The following is a 16,284-nucleotide window of genomic DNA, read 5'->3' on the forward strand; positions in this document are numbered from 1 at the left end:
CAGAAGGCTGCGAACAGGCCTGTCCTCTCCACCACTAGAAGCCATGAGGAAGCCCAGGGTAGATGCCACTCTGTATTGGCCCCTGTGCTTGACTTTGCTTACCGCCCCCCTTCCTCCCCTGCTCCAAACAGTATCCGTATATGCCATCGAAAACAGGGGGATTGAAGCAGGGGAGACCCATGGGCACAGATCTACCTTCAGGAGCTTGAAGACACCAAGGGTTGTCAAAGGAGTACAGGACAATGGCCTAGGAGTCCAGGAGGCTGGGGACAAAGCTCTCTGACTTGGGGGTTGAGGGAGGAAATAGCTCTAGCTACAGAGCCCAGAAGCCTATGGCAGAGGTGGGAGGGGACACCTCATCACCTCGAAGTCACTTCTACCTCTCATACTCCTTTTTTGGCTACATAGTAGGCTCTTCTTGTCCTTCCCTGCAACCCCAGCTATTGAGAAGAGTTTGGTGCCATGTAGTGGGTGGAGAAGAAGGCACATCTGCCTAGTCTCCTCTGGGTCTACCAAAGGCAAGAGTTAGTCCCCAGTTCCTCCAGCCCACCAGGTAACCTGCGCATCTACCACCAGAGAGGCCACCCATCCCAGGACAGAACAGAAACTGGGCATGTTACTGGAGGGGAAAGGAAAGGGATCTGAGGTCCAGACTCTGGTCACAGGGCCCGGCCCTCTAGGGAAGTGGGAGCCCACGGTGGGGCGGAATGCGGTGCTCCTTAATTGCGATCCCCGACAAGCTGCAGCACAAAGGTGAAAATGTAGATGATGTCGGTGTAGATTTGCAGAGCGCCAGTGATATAGTCCTCGGGGCTGATGGTGTGCTTCCGGTTCCCAAGGACCAGCTGCGTGTCATAAGCCAGGAACTGTAGGGATAGGGAAGGCACGCGTGAGAACCCAGGGGCTCCGTGGCCAGAGCTCCTTTCTGGTTCTCGTTTCATCAGCAGATCTGTCCTGGGGAGCTTCCATGCCATGCACTATGCTTAGGGACATGTTAACGAACAGCACAGCACGTGGTCTCTACCCTCAAGCGGTTCAGAGTCTAGAAAGGGAGAGAGACACACACCCTCATCCGTAATAGGGCCTGCTGGGTGTACTCCATAGCTGGCGGGTGAACAAGAGGTGGCAGGAATGCCCAGAACATCAGTCACCTCGACAGCAGAGAGAGAGAAAGGTAACTGTGGCCTGCTCCCTGCCTCCCAAGCAGCCCGAATTCATGCTCCGTCTGTCTAGTTGCTCCCCTCCAGCCCCTCAGCTCCCCTGCCAAGAGGGAGCAGGGCCTTACTCACCAACGTGAAGCAAATGGCCCCCAGAGCAGCATAGACCATGTGGAGCCAGTAAATCTGGGGAGAAGGGACGGGGATGGTGTTAGAAATCTTAGCAAAGCCCGGACCTAGGCAGTCCCTCAGAACCAGCTTCCCCTGGAATTCTGGGAAGAATAAGGAAGAGCAGGGAGAGCCAGGAAGCTAGCTACATGAAAGGACCACTTCTGCCTTCTACATCGGGGAAGAAATTAGGAGTAGTAACATATTTAGAATGCCTGGCTGGCTCATTCAGTGGAGCATGCAACTCTTGATCTCGGGGTTGTGAGTTCGAGCCCCACACTGGGTGTAGAGATTACTTAAAAAAAAAAAAAATAGTAACAAATTTGGACAGAGAAAACAGAGGCCATCCTTCAGTGGTCATATGAAACCAAGCTCCAAAGTTAGGGTACAGAAGTGTCCACTGTACTTCTAGAAAAAAGCAGATGGTTGCGTTGTAGCTCCGGGAGGGACAGAGCCAGGCAGGCACCGGTTGAAGAGCCCTGCCCCCTTTCCCCCAGTCCTAGTCCACACTCAGTCGTGCTTCCTGCCGCCAGCCTGGGAAGGAAGCCCCCAGCCACCGAAGGACTGCCGGAATCCTGGAGCCCTCCGGGTGCCTGTTCACAGAAGGGCAGGGCCAGCCATGGTCCAGTAGGCAGATGCCCTCCCAGCACTGTGCTCCCCTCCTCGCAGGTCCCTTCCATGCAAGCCCATCTTCTCAGTCCTGGGCGCCTCTCCCATCTTCCTTCTGGAACCTAACCTCAGCTGCCAGGCAGATCGCCCCACTACTTCCCATGGGAATTCTGCAATGCCATCCAGGGCCTTGGGTTCTACGGCTCCCAGGGCCTTCTCATCTCCAGACAGAGATTACCCTAACCCAAACAATGGTGCTCCGGTGTTGGAGCCTTTGCTAGCCAGTTGTGAGCTTCCAGAAGAGCGAGCCTGCCCAGAGGCCTGGCCACCACTTGATACAGAAAGTCTCCTCCGAGTGCTAGGTTCACTGACCCCAGCTCTCCCAGGACACTCACATATTTGAAGGACAGCACAATGGCAGTGACAATCCCTGTCACCATCATCACAATTCCCAGGACACAGAAGAGGCCTGTGCACGAGGTGAAGTCCACCTGCCAGAAAGGGAGAAGGAGGTACCTGTCAGACGAGCGTCACAACCAGCAGCCCAGCCAGACTCCCCTGCCTCCCCAGCCGGGGAATCCCAGTGCTGCCTCCTAGAAGGCGCGGGAGTAACCATGACATTCTAAAGACAGACACAGGAAACAGTTTTATAGGTGCAGACAGGAGGGGAAGGGGATTAGGGTCTCTAAGGGAAATCCCTGGTGTAGAGGGGTCTGGGCCCTGGCAGGCCTGCTGCGGTGCCAAGGCTGGAGGGCCAGGTTTATATAAAGAAAGGGGGGGGGGTGGCCAGGGAAGCGCCCCCCACCCCTCCCCATACCCTCACCTTGGTCTGGAAGCAGAAGATGGTGACCGAAATGGACACCACAGCAGTGATGATCATTGCAATGATGACAGCTTTGGTTTCATACACACTGAGGGGAAGAAGGAGTTCAGAGAGGCCAGAGGCATAAGTCATGTAGGAATGACTTCAAAACTATCACTTCTAGAAGGATCCTGCCTGGCATCCCCCCCATGCAGAGGACCGCGGGATGCCCCACTCCCCCATAATACACACTTCGCAAGAGTGTGATGGTTTGTCCCTGAGTGTACCTGGAAATGGTGCCCGTCATGAAGCCCATGGCAAGAGTCTGAGGGCAGGACAGAGACAAGAGCGGAACACGTAAGAAAGGCAGGTCCCCTGCAGGCACGGCCCTGGCAGACTGCCAGAGCTGGGGGCACATGTGACTGAGCAGGAAAGAGGCAGCCAGGAGGAGACCAAGGGCGTGGGTCAGGATAGGGTGGGGGAGAGAGCCAGGGACATCGGCCACGGTTGTGTCCCCAGCCCTTCCCTGGGACCCACCCTCCCTCACCCCTTCTTGACTTACAAAGATGGTCAGCAGGATGATGTTCCATGGGAACCGGCGTCTGAAGGGAAAAAGACCATGATTAAGTGACTTGGGGCCAGCCAGGTATCAGAGGCTCCTTCAGCAGAAGGTAGCTCTTGGCTCAGGTGCTTGGAGAATGTGGCCTTGACTTGGGGGGGGGGCGGGGAGGCTGGCATGGCCTTTGGGACCTGCTCAGGTGTTCTATGCAGGGACAGCATGGGCCAATGGGACAGACCTGGGCTGTGGAACCACAAAGACCCGGATCCATTTGCAGCTCTTACCCGGCCTGCCTGTGTTAACTGTGGGAAAGTTACGCAGCTTCCCTGAGCCGTGGGTGCTTCCTATTTGTAAAATGGTTAAAATGCTACATACCTTGCAGAGGTACCGTAAAAATAACAGCCACACAACTGAATCGATCCCACACGGGCAAGGGACTTTAAACACACCTGAACCTCAGCTGCGCCCGTCACCACTCAGCTGCTATAGGGATCCCCTTTCTTCCCCAAACACTTGGTCCCGCCCGTTTGCCCCCCACCATCCCTTCTCATTGTCTGGGACTCACCTGGGTCCCTGGCAGCAGGCGAGGGTCAGATAGGTGGCCAGGAAGACAGCACTGGGAAGAAAGTGATGAGGAACTAGTCCACAAGCCCGGTCCACCCCTTAGCCCCCTCCGGGCCCCGCCTGGCAGCACTCCCCAGGCGGGCAGGCTGGGGGCCCACAGAACCCTTTGGAAGTCTGAGGGGAAGCCACCCAGGACAAGGGTACCCCAGCCAAGGGCACTGAGAACCTCTGAGACGGGGTTTAGCCAGGAAGGAGGCTGAAGGAGACCGAGGCAGATAAGCTAAGAGAACTTGAGGACCCGACGGCAGTCTGCGTGTTGTGTTGCCGCCAGTCCCCCACCCCTGCTCCCAGGCGCTCGGTGGTGCTGTCACTCCTCACTAGGCCCCTCCCACACACCCACACTGTCCAGCACAGCTGGCAGCTGGAAGGGCCCCTCTCAAAACGTATTTGGATCCCTGCCCTGAGAGAAGCTGGCCAGTGGTCCCCCCTCATCTCCTTGCCCCCCTCCCCCAACACACATGCAGCAGAGGGGAGCAGAGACTCACTAGGACACATAGTAGACATACAGGTTTCTCCTCACGAATTCACCAACTGGCTTCCTGTGGAGCAGGGGAGGATGGGAGGGGAGAGGAGTCATACAAGGCTTGGCTACCTCCCTGCCCAGGCCCCCCCCCCCCGACACTTCCCTTCAGGGTCCATCTGAGCACAGGGCCCACCCCACCCCGCACGCCCCGAAGGGGACCCAGTGAGACCGGGGCAGCGTCCTCAGACTCACACGAACGTGAAGATAGCGATGATGGCCACCGTGATGAGCAGCTGGATAGAGATGATGGTATAAACCTGGAACACAAAGCCGGGGCGGGGGAGGGAAGCACGTGTCACCGTCCCACGCATCCCCCCAGGAAGCAGCCAGCCCGCTGGCCCAGGAGCCCAAAGACCCTCTCTCACTGGCAGGGAGGGGGCTCTTTCTTAATTTTGGAGGATCTCTTCTTACTTCATTTCTCCTCAGGGGCCCTCCCCTGCTGCCGCCTGTCCTGAAGGCCACCCCGGAGTGAGGAGTCTGGCTCAGAGACTACCCACACCCTCAGGGCTGACCCCTACCTCCGGCTGCTCCTTGCCATCTCTCCCCACCCGCCATGTCCCACGGCCAGCCTCGCTTCCCTGCTTCCTCCTCCCGCCTCACTACCAGGTAGTCCTCCCCGCTGCTCACACAGCAGTTTCTGTGCCGACTCGGAGCAGGGCACTGTGCACATGGGAGCCAGGGGAGAGGGGGAGTATAAACAAGTATGATCATTCTGGCTTTGAGTTGCTTCCAGTCTCACAGGAGAAAGAAGTTTGCGGAGGGCAGGACAGTTTGGCAGAGCCCGCCTAGATTTTCCTAGATTGAATCTGTCCCCTGCCACAAGGTCAAGGAAGAGAGGACCGAGAGGCGGGGAACAGGGGTCAGAGGAGCTGCCCCCCCCCCCCCCCCGAGGGCAGGGCAGAGCTAGAAAGAACTTGGAAGGCGGCAGCATCTCTCCATGGAAATGAGTGCCCGGGGCTGACCGTGCCTGGCCCCCCGCACCCCGTCCCCACCCCATTCCCATAGCCCAAGGGGCCCGGGGACAGTGGCCTCCCAGCCCGTGTCTCACCTTTCGGATGAAGGTGTGCCGGACTTTCCTGTCATCCCACTCTCCAGGCCCGAAGCTTTCACTCACTGCTCTCTCCTCCCCATCATAGCCCTGGCCTGGGCCTGGGGGGAACAGATCACGTGTGACCAACTGGGGACTGGGACATGTGGCCTCAATCCCAAAGCCTGCATGACCTTATGTCAGAGTCTCCAGTATCTCCAGCCAAAAGACGGGTGCCATAACTCAGGAGCTCTTCACCCAAGCCAGGTCCTCTAGACGCCCTCAGAGTGACCCAGTGCTGGCCTGGGCACCATATGGAGCCGTGTGTCCCTGTCACAAGGGGCCTTAGGTGCGAGCCCATCCATCAGTGCACATTCATTGAGGGCTCCTGCATGAGGGTGTCTGGCCCACACCTGGGTGCTCTGGGGTGTGAACACACATGGTCCCTGCCATCTAGAGGTCACGACCTAGTGAGGAGGCCAGGCAGGGGCAGGGCTCTCAGGAATGAAAGGAGGAAAGGCAGGGAGAAACAGAGAGCACCTGTGTGGAGGGTGGAGAACAGAGTGAGGGCCATGTTCTCCATCTGGCAAGCATGAGCACTCAGGGATGCCAGGGGTCCACGTGCCCAGGACAAGGCGTGACTGTGAACGTGACGGGTGTGCTAACATCCCCACCAGAACACGTATGAACACGTATGGGCAGCTGAGGGCTGGCCGTGCCCCAGCATTCCAGAGGCTGCAGGGCTCAAAATATTCCTTCAGTGCCTCCTTAGGAACTGCTTTCAGAATCCACACATGAGCCATTCACAAAAAGGTACTACATCTCATCTCCCATTTCTGACCTGACAGAGCATTTCCCTGCCATGACATTTATCAAACATCCAAATGACTTCTGGATGTTTGCAAAACTCAGACATTACCTTAACAGATGAGGACCTGTTAGCACCGAGAATATTAACCAAAAAAAAAAAAAAAAAAAACCAGTGTTTCAGGTTCTAAAGGCAATTCCTAAGGGAGGAGTCTGGGGGCAGAGGTGACACCTGTCTAGTTAGGACATGGAAATGGCCTCCTAAGGTAGCCGCTGTGAAGTAACTAGTTACTTCATCCTGCCACTTTCTCATCTGATGTTTAAGTTCTGGTGTGTGACTATGGACTCCGTCTCCTTGTTGAATAAAGGGGCTAGCAGGCGTCTGGGGCGGGGGGCGAGGTGCTGAGGGGGCAGGTGGGGAGGTAACAACGATGGGGAAACAGAAAGAACTAAAGAGATGAAAAAAGGGACGAAACAGGAAGCTGAGAAGGAAGGAAAAGAGGTGGCTCGTGTGGGACAAGTGCTGCCCCATCATCCCTGCCTGAGCTCCCTTCAGGGACTCACCGTAGCGCATGGGCATCGGGTGGATGGGGGGCATAGGCTGCGGGTAGCCAGCAGGGTGACCGTAGCCAGGCTGGGGGTAGGCAGGGTAGGGAGGGTAGCCCCCAGGCAGGACGGACGGCTGCGCATAGCCCCCCTGGGGCGGAGAGCCAGGGTACAGGGGGTTGCGGTCCTCATACGGAGGGGGGGCGCTGGGGTTGGACATGGCCACTCAAGGGCTGAGAGGAGACCCCAGCTGCTGGCACCTGAAATGGAGATGAGAAGAGCAGTCAGAAATGCCCAGACCCAGCTCACCAGGCCCCAGTCCAGGTTGTCCCTGTGGAGAGGGGACCCTCCTATTTTCTCTCTTAATCACGCCCCCCGTGTGTCATCCTGTGCCCACAGGCCATCCTCCTGATCCCCACAACGCTGCCTGTGCCACCAGCTCAGCCCCTGCCCCTCGGCCTTCATGCCAGCTCTCTGGCCCCGGCCCTCCTTCCTGTGCAGTTTCAAGCCCCCGGAAAGCAGAAGCGGCGGGGGGGGGGGGGTTGTGCAGGAGCCCAGAGCAGTCACCGGGCACTGCTGGCGTGAGGGGCAGGGGGCGGGCCCGGGAACCCCCACCCCGTGTTCATTTAAGCCAAGCTTCCAGCGACCAGGGAAGAAGCCTGCTGGCCCAGCCAAGCCTCGGGGTGAGTCACACGGCCAGCTGGGACCCATTGCAGGGGTCAGCCCAGCCCCCAGGGCAGGTGGCAGGGGCATGGAGCCTGAAAGGCGGAGCTGGGGAGGAGCCAAGGCTCAAAGTGGGGGGCGGGGGGGGCATGCGGAGAACAACAAGCTAGCCCCAGGGCCGAGCCACCAGGCCCGGAGCCGGAGGGCAGTGGGCCCATGGCCAGTGGCTGAGTCAGGGGACGCCAGAGAGGCCTGGGCAAGTAGGTGCCCCGGGCTGGCCACTCAGGGCTGGGAAGCTGCACAAAAGGGCAGGCCAGAGACAGGACTTTCTGGCTCCTTCAGATAACAGCCTAGACAAATCCACCGGGTGTGCTGGGAGCAGGACAGCGCGTGCGGGCCCCGAACCGCCCCCGGAGGGACAGACACATGTTTTGAACGCCGGGGCCTCTGGTATCCCCACGTTCCCCAGCAGGGGCCATGGCTAGTGGGGAGGACAGAGTGCTGAGGCGTCTGCCACCAGAGCCAGCCCGTACCTTCTCTGCAGCAGGAAGAGTCCCACAGCCGGGGCAAGGCTGAGGAACGCGGAGGAGGGAACCCCCAAAACAGCTCAAAGGGACCTCCAGGTTGTATGGCCCCAAACACTCAATTCAGATAAGGGAATTAGGCACAGAACAGTGAAGGGACTCGTGACTCCCCAGGGTCACAGAAATCGCAGGTGAAGGCACAACCAGAATTGAGGCCTTCAGGGTCCTGGGTATGCACGCTCTGTGTTAGGCTACATTCTCAAGGCCTCTTAGGCCAGATAAACGTCCCCCAGGCCTGGGGTCCCCTCTGAGGTTGCAAAGATCGGGGCTGCAGAAGAGCTAAGGAGGAGGTCCCAGAAAGGCCCTACGTCCTTGGTTAGGATGAGCCTTGACAGTGCCATGACCTCCTCCTACAGCATCTCCCAAGGGGCAGACCTTAAGGAACCCCCAAGGGAGGAAGCACCCCCCCAGATCCAGGCAGGCAGCCATCCTCAGAACCTCTGCTGGAAGGAAGAGAGAACCGGCTTCTCTTTTTAGGGTACTCCGCAGAGTCCAGGGATCAGATAAAGGACTGTCTTTTCTCTCTTAGGAGAAGTGGGATGCAGAGAGGAAGGGGGTAGGGAGGGGCAGGGTGGAGGGGTGGCAGAACGGGCCAGCTCTCTAAATGGGCTGCTTTGAGGAAAGCTGTTCGTCCTCCCAGAGCCGACAGACCAGCACAACAAGAATGTGTCAGGTCAGAAATAAGAAAGACCTTTCTAGCAGTGAGGGTATGACACAGCGGCCCAACGTGTCCACAGCAGGCTTGTGGTGAAGGTCTGCACAGTGGAGGAGAGCAGCCGGAGATAAGGAGCGGAAGAGAACAGGAGACCAAACACTGAGTGTTGTTTCAGGAACAGATACTAACTGCTGTGGGAAAGTTCTGGGCCCATGTAAGGGTAGGGAGATGAGCATAGACAGGTGTAATACGGAAATTTCTGTACATTTTTAAAAAGGAAGAAACACAAACTGACTCTCCTCCCCTGAGGCCAGAGGCTCCTTCTCCCTACACCCCCCTGCCCGCCCCTCTCCAGGAGCCCCCTTCTAACTCCACCAAGAGAATGGCGTCCTGTTTGTAGAAAGAGGTCTGAACAGGTCACCTTTGGAGTAGGACTATCTGTCCTTATTATGGCCATCTCAGCCCCGGGTCCACCTGGGTGGTGGCACGCAGGTGAACAGGCCAAACATGACCCAAGAGACACTGGCAGGGAAGGCCCGGTGGTTGGAAGCCCCAGCTGGGCCACCACAGTGATGTCACCATGACCCGGCTCTGTCAGCTGCGCAGGGTGCACCTCTGTAAAATGAGGTGTCATGGGCCACATGATCTGTGAGCTCCTTTCCAGCTCTAGCCAACTGTGAATTATCTGAGGCACCCAGCTACGCTGGGCTTGCCCTTTGCCCAGCAAGCAACTGGCCCTCCCTCCTTCCTCTAGGCCAAGCCAGGCCAACAGGTCCCTTCCCAGACCACAGGGGCTGTGGCCCCAGACTGCGGGGTGAATCACCGAGAGAAAGGTCAGCCTTGGAGGGGCCACCAGGACTCCGGGGGCCCGCTCCAGCTCAGAAGGCTATGGATGCACAGGGACTCCCTTGCCCCGCCCTCGCCCCCCCGCCCCCCCGCCCCCGGCCCCGGACTCTTCTGGTTTCAGAGGAATTCGCCAGTAGACCTGCCTGCTGGAGACACAGCAGGTCACAGTCCAGTTCTCTGAGGGCTCAGCCAGCAGCCCATGCTTACCAGAGACTGGCACTGGACCACTTCACCTCACTATGCCTCGGTTTCTCCACCTGGAAAATGTGTTTTAACACTATAATCATACCCACCACAGAATTGTAAAAATGTGCATAAAGCACTTAGAAGGGTACCTGACCCCTGATAAAAACAGTAAATGGTGGCTGGTTTTAGTTAATATTTTATTAATCGTTATGGTAGTCCAACAGGGTGAATAATGTTATCCCTAGTCACAAATGAAGAAAGGATTTAAGTCACTGGGCCAAGGTTTCTTAGCTAGGGTGTGATGAAGTCCACACCCAAGCTCCAAGATGGACTCCAGAGCCCATGCTCTAATCCCACATTTGGACAGCCTGTCTATCTAAGCCTCTCATCACGTCTCATGGCTACCCATCTAAGACTCTCTAACAACAACAGAAGGCTTACATAGCAAGTGGACACCGAGCTATTCAGCCCCCTCTATAATTGCCCCCCCCAACCCCAGTTTCCAAACAACCGCCAGGAGGTGAAGAGGGTGGTCAGAGAGAGAGAGTCTTAACTGCCCGAGCTGAAAGCAAGCCCACTCATCTAAGGCGAGCCAAACCTCTCACCTTACCAATGGGACGGGAAGGTAGAGTGACCTATCCATGGTCATGGAGCTGGGCCCGGGGCTGGGACTACATCCTGGCTCTCTAGAGGTAGAGTCCTGGGCACAGGAGAGGGAGATGGTGTTGAGGTGGGTCAAGGGAGTGGCTAAGCTCAGCCTCACTCACCTCTGAGTGGGGCCAGGTGGGGCCCAACTGGCTGTGGCCTAGCCTACACAAGGGGCCTGGCCCCTTCCATGTCATTGAGGCCTCAGCTAAAGATGAGGTTTGGGGCCGGCCTCTGCCTAGGTAGTAGGGAAAGGGGGAAGTGGTCAGTGTTAACTTTCGTAGCTATGACTAAGGGCGGGAGCTGGAGAACATGGAGTCGAAAAGGAATGAGAGGAAAAAGGACGGAGACAGTCCAGAGACCAGAAACCAGGAATCGGGTCCTTTGGGTTCTGCCAGGAGCTAGTGGAGGAGCTCACAGTCTCCAGGGGCTAAAACGGACCTTTAAGGCTCCCCACTGCAAGCCTGAATTTTCCTAAAACACAGTAGGCATTCAGCTTCTCCTGAACACACTCCAGTAACAGGGAGCGAGGCTGATCACTTGCAGGCAGCCTCAATCATTGGAACATTCTTCCTCACCACGCCTGTTATCAAGACATTCTAACTCTGCCCCATCCCCGCCATGTTACAGATCTAAGTTTGCTCCTCCATCCTCATGACCCCAATCCCCCCCCATCAGGAAGGTGCCAGAAGCTCTCCTTTCTCCTCCAGACCCAGCCATCCTGGCAGCAGAAGTGGGTGGGCTCAGACCCAGGACTTGTTGGCTGTCAGGTTTTCAGATACAGCCTTGAGGGGGAAGCATCTCCTTCCCCTGGAGCCATCTCAGTGTGGTCCAGGCTCGCGCTCCCCTGGGGGCACCTGAGGGTTAAGGCTCTGGAATCCACGCAGAAGGGTTGCAGCAAGAGGTTGTGTGTGTGTGTGTGTGTGTGTGTGTGTGTGTGTGTGTGTGTGTGTGTGTGTGTGTGTGTGTGTGTGTGTGTGTGTGTGTGTGTGTGTGTGTGTGTGTGTGTGTGTGTGTGTGCGCGCGCGCGCGCGCATGCGTGTGTGTCTCGGAGGGAGGGGTGGAAAGGAGCAGCTGACTGGTCAGGCAGCCTCCCTTCCTCTCTCTGCCAGGAACGGATGCCCAGAGCCAGGATGGAAAGAATAGCTCAGAGTGTGCATCTCAGGAAACCGCCCCCAGCAGGCGCGGGAGCACAGCCCCTGGTCTCATGCCAGTCTCCTTCCCTCCCTTTTCCTTCACCTACCCCCACCTCCTCCAGCCCTCCCCCACCCCCAGGAACCGGCCCCCCACTCCCCTCCCGCCCCGGCCCCAGCACAGAGCCACCAGGGCAGAAAAGTAAAAAGATACACCCAGGAGTGTCTGGGCAAGTCACCAGGCCTGCTGCACACGGACCAAGAGGCCCAGAATCAACTTATCCTTCTGTCTGCCTGGCTTCTGGGAATAACAGGATGACTCTGAGGGGACCTAAAACCTGAGTCGGAAGAGCTGGAGTGGCCTTTAGAAATCACCCGGTTGCCTGACAGAAAAGGAAACCCCAATACCAAGAAAGTTCCGGCCCAGCCCACAAAAGGCCCTCTCGGTCATGGGTTTGGAACTTCAATTCCCAGCCCTGCCCATTGTCTGAGAACCCAGTAACAGACGCAAGCACACACACAGCTGAGGCGGAGCCGCGACAAGTCACTTCCCTCCCCACCCCACCACCCCCGTCCTCCGTGCCCCCCTGCTCAGAAATAGATAAGGCTGCCAACCCATGACTTCCCTCCCGGCCCGATCTAGAGCCCAGGGCGGCCTCTCTCCCATTGGAGGCTGAGAGGGGTGGGGAGGGAGAGAAGCCCTGGACAGCAGGGGAGGACCCAGGCCCCACATCTCTGTCACCCTTCACGGGGGGGGGGGGGGGCCGAGGGCGGTGTAGAAGTGGGTCACCAGTGCCAGTAAGCTCAGTGTCCCCAGCCACGTCACTGGTCACTGGTCCCAACGGCCTGGAAATGCAGATAAGGAAGGAGGAATCAGAAACATAGCCCCTAGCTACCTCCTCCTTTGCCTTTCAACTCCTGCGTTTCCACAGGACTTCAGATTAGGAGGGAGGAGAGGCAGACGTAGTTGGCAACCCACCATGGAGAACAGGGACTGAGTAACCCTTCCCTGCGGTGGGCAGGGCGGGCAGGAAGGAAGAGAGCCGCTTACAGCAGTGAGTACTGGGTATCCGGTACTGGCTACTAAGGCAGGTCTGAGCCTGACAACAGCCCTCCGAGGTGCATATTCTCATCCCCACTCTCCAGAGGAGAAAGCTGAAATTCATAGGAAAAACCCATCTAGGGGCCCACAGCAGGAAAACAGCAGAGATGTGTTTGAACCCAAATTGGACGTCTGATTTTAGAGTTCCAGCCCTTTGCTTTTACACCTGCTTAGAACACAAGCCCCGGAGACACCCCCATCAGCCACTTGCGTGCACAGGCCACCACCTAGGGCGGGGTGACGTAGTGAAGACCTTTCCCTTGGAGGGAGTCAGTCCATGCCAAAGCTCTGGGTTAGAAGGCAGGGAGTGGAGTTTTTGCCCGGGTCCTAACTCCGCTGTGAGTCAGGGTGGGCCACTCCACATCCCTGGACTCTCTTTTCCCCACCATAAAACAGGTACACTGAACCAAGAGATCAAGTCTATTCCAACTCCAACAGCCTCTGCTTCTGAAGGAGCAGCCTAACAGAGCACAGCAGGTTTCGGGGCAGAATGACCTGCTTCCTAAAGAATCTACACCTGGGCTCACTCCCCATCTACAGAGGCAGACACACACGGCATGTTCAGGGGATGGGACTGACCCTAGCACCCTCTCCTCCAAACTGCCCCCATACTGCCCTCTGGAACCTACGGCCAGCATTTCCTAGGCGCTCACTTACCCCAGAGCCTGCAGGGAAACACTGTTAACAGTGTAGACAAGAAAGAGTACCAGCAGGAGGGAGGTCAGGAGACCCGGACTCCAGTTCTAACCCTGCCACCAGGCAAATGACCTCCCTTGGCCTCCTTTTCCCCCACAGCAGCCCCCATGGGAGAGTGGGGGGAGGAGGGAGTAATTACCCAGAACCATGGAGTTGAGAGCTAAACTCATTCGGCCAGGCACTTCCCGGACTGCTCTAAAGAACACCACCCCAGGAGATGTTAATGGATGAGTTCTGAAACATAGAAATCTGAAAAACAACCCATACCCCTTTCAGAAATTCCCAAGGCACAACGGCATATTCAGCTTCTGAGCAGTCCTGCAATGAGCAAAAACTGTTCAACTTTGTTTAACCCAGTTTCCCTCCAAACTTCCTTAAGCCTGAAACATTTTTATCAGGGCACACCTAATTAATATCCTGTGGGATCCTGACCAGTCCACCTTTGTTTTACAGACAGACCCAGCCCTGAGAATGATTCATGTGCTAACTCCTCATATCCTAAAACCCGTCCTTATAGCCCCCAGAGCAGTCACGTGAGGTACAAGTACGTCCCCTCACTCTGAGTCAGCTCGATCCCCGGCGAGGGTCCTCTCCTCTCCGCCGCCCACCCCCAAGACAGCTGCTATTATCTCCACAGTGAGATCTACTGCCAAGGGCTGGGGGACATCCTCAACTAGCACAGAACTAGGAGACTGGCATCCCCTAACATCACCTATATGTAATGGGGAAAAATACAAATCATTAAATACAAGGATTCATTCTTATCTTCCTCCCTGACCAGTGCGTCGAGTACTCTCAGTAGCCGGCCCTGTGGCCTGTGGACTTCTGAATATCTCTACTTCCAAACAAGACCCAGGTTTTGGTCTAGAATCCCAGACTCCTAGGGTTGGAGGATCCGGCCAAGGCCGTCCACGGCATTCCCAACAGAATACTCAAGAAAGCCCACATCAGTTAACACATCAGTGTTAACCGTATTGTTAGCAGAGGCCTTCTTCCCTGAGAGCTGTTGGAGCTTCCACGCTCTGGCCCTCCCACTTCAGCGCTCCAAAGACACGAGTGTGTGTTCCTTCTCTGGGGCTTCTGCTCTTTCTGAAGGACCCAGAGTGAGAAGTTTGGGGGGTGGAAGTGCTCTGAGGTGGACAGCTTCCAGCTGAGGCCCCCGTTCCCGTGGGAGGAGTCTGAGCTGAGGTGGCTATTACCCCAGCCCATGACACGAAGCACTCCCCACACTTATGGCGTAACCCGTCATTACCTCTCTGACGTGCCCATTTTTTACAAGTGAGGCCCTGAGGTCACGGCACCAGAAGACAGAGGAAGTCAGTGCCCTTGACACTGTGTGGTCCCACCACTTCTTTCCAAGTTACAAACTGGCTCTCTGTTTGGGTCCCCTGCCTAGAGAGACAGGGACGGCAGGCAGGTGAAGAAAAAGTACGGCTGCCCCTTTGGCCCAGACAAAGCAGCCCCAAGGCAGCCCCGGGCTCCCCCGGCCACCACTGGCCTTTGAAACCAAAGCTCACCAGTGAGATGAATATTTCAGAGCCCCAGAGAACTGGACACCGGAGGGAACTGCCATGACATCTGGCTCTGACCCTAGTTCCCAGGCCTTCCCCCACTTATCCCATGCCGGACGTTGGCATTAGGTAGAAGGCCACCCCCTGGATACCACACCCAGGCCACAGGGGGGTGAGAGGATGGAGACCCCCAGAGGACAAGAGCTGGTGCGGGACCCCCGGATCAGGGCCAAGCCTCCCAGCAGCCTTCCCCTGCTTGCCCTCCCACTGTCTTCTGGCTCCTTCCCGGGGTTCCAGTTCTTTTCCCCTTTCCCAGGTTCCTGTCGGGTTTTTATGCTGACCCAGAGAGGGCCCCGAGGACAGTACTTCCTTGTTGCTTTCTCAACCCGGCCTGGGGACAGTGGCTGGAAGCAGGCGGGCTGAGGCAAAGTCATGATGACAGGGGTGGCCATTCCCCACGCCAAGCACGGTGAGCCGCTGGCTGCTTCCACCCCAAAAGCCAGGCCCCCTCCCCCCGCTCGCATACTCATTCACCTGTCTACGCCTAGCCTGGCACCAGCCTCCCGGCCGCTCCCCTACCCCTCGCACCGGCCTAGGGCCCTGACAGCCCTCCTCCCGCGCACAGCCGGCCACTCCGGGGGCTCGTACGGTGGACACGCCCTGCGACACACGCGCCAGAAGGAGGGGGACGTGACGCCCTCAGACCCTGGCCCGCTCGCCGGTGCCCACAACCCACTGCTCTGCTCCCAACGCCCAACAGGCGCCACTCGGCCGCCCGGACGCCCGCGGGAAAGCGAAACTCCCAGGGCGAGGGCCACAGATTCTCAACCGGCACCGCTTCTCCCGGCCAAGCACTCGGAGAAAGTTCGGGGCGCCGCCCCAGCCCTGGCCCCGTTCCCGCCGGCCCGCGCCGGCCCCCCACTCCCGCCGGCCCCGGCCCCCCGGCTTGCCTGGCCGCTCCGACAGTGCGCTGCCGGCCTCGCTCCCGGTCTCCCTCCAGGCGCAGAGAGTCGGGCACGGAGCGCACGGCCCGGGCCTGAGCTGGGCGGGCCTGGGCTGGGCTGGGCTGGGGCTCCGCGCCCCGCCCCGTCGCGCCGGCTCCCCGTGGGGCGGGGCCTCGGGACGCCGCCAGGGGGCGCTGGGGGCCGCCCGGGGTCCCGCCCGCGTCCGCCCGCTCCGCGCGCGCCTCCCGAGGCCCCGACGACCGTCTAGGGTTCTCTCGGATATAAAGGCAATACGCGATCACTGATGGGAACAGAAAACACAGACACACGGGGGGGAAAATCTGTTCTCTCCACGCCTCCCGACTTCCTGCGGAAAGCGCTTGCGTTTGTGCTTCTTTGCCTTCCATGTCTGTGTATTTTACTTATCTTTCCAGAGTGGGGCGTATTGTATGATGTTTTATATATTGCTCTTATTTTACTTAACATTTTATCATGAA

General features: G+C 57.8%; 1 protein-coding gene across 2 annotated transcripts; it reads right to left on the minus strand.

Moving 5' to 3' along the window:
- Positions 1-399: 399 nt before the first annotated feature.
- TMBIM1 (transmembrane BAX inhibitor motif containing 1) lies at positions 400-15,914 on the minus strand. 2 transcript variants are annotated; one of them, XM_027588072.2, is made up of 12 exons: positions 15,794-15,914; positions 6,841-7,082; positions 5,491-5,591; positions 4,635-4,699; positions 4,405-4,458; positions 3,861-3,911; positions 3,299-3,338; positions 3,024-3,061; positions 2,758-2,845; positions 2,330-2,425; positions 1,290-1,343; positions 720-866 (listed from the first exon to the last, which is right to left on the minus strand). In XM_027588072.2, exons 2-12 carry the CDS (start codon positions 7,040-7,042, stop codon positions 720-722), a joined length of 936 nt encoding a protein of 311 aa, XP_027443873.1. In that variant the 5' UTR covers positions 7,043-7,082; positions 15,794-15,914. The 2 variants fall into 2 exon arrangements, with proteins under 2 accessions (XP_027443874.1, XP_027443873.1); XM_027588073.2 differs by lacking the exon at positions 15,794-15,914 and having other exon boundaries at positions 400-866; positions 6,841-7,042.
- Positions 15,915-16,284: the final 370 nt, after the last annotated feature.

The sequence above is a fragment of the Zalophus californianus genome, chromosome 3 (genome assembly GCF_009762305.2).
Source record: "Zalophus californianus isolate mZalCal1 chromosome 3, mZalCal1.pri.v2, whole genome shotgun sequence".
Classification (NCBI taxonomy): Eukaryota; Metazoa; Chordata; class Mammalia; order Carnivora; family Otariidae; genus Zalophus; species Zalophus californianus.

What these genes read in the sequence shown, in the direction of transcription:
- TMBIM1 (XM_027588073.2), bottom strand. Translation starts at nt 7,042, where the DNA reads ATGTCCAACCCCAGCGCCCCCCCTCCGTATGAGGACCGCAACCCCCTG. An exon ending in ATGACGGGCACCATTTCCAG is followed by an intron (nt 2,846 to 3,023) that starts GTACACTCAGGG and finishes TCTTCCCCTCAG; the next exon opens with TGTGTATGAAACCAAAGCTG. An exon ending in TTGTGCTGTCCTTCAAATAT is followed by an intron (nt 1,344 to 2,329) that starts GTGAGTGTCCTG and finishes CCTTCTCCCCAG; the next exon opens with ATTTACTGGCTCCACATGGT.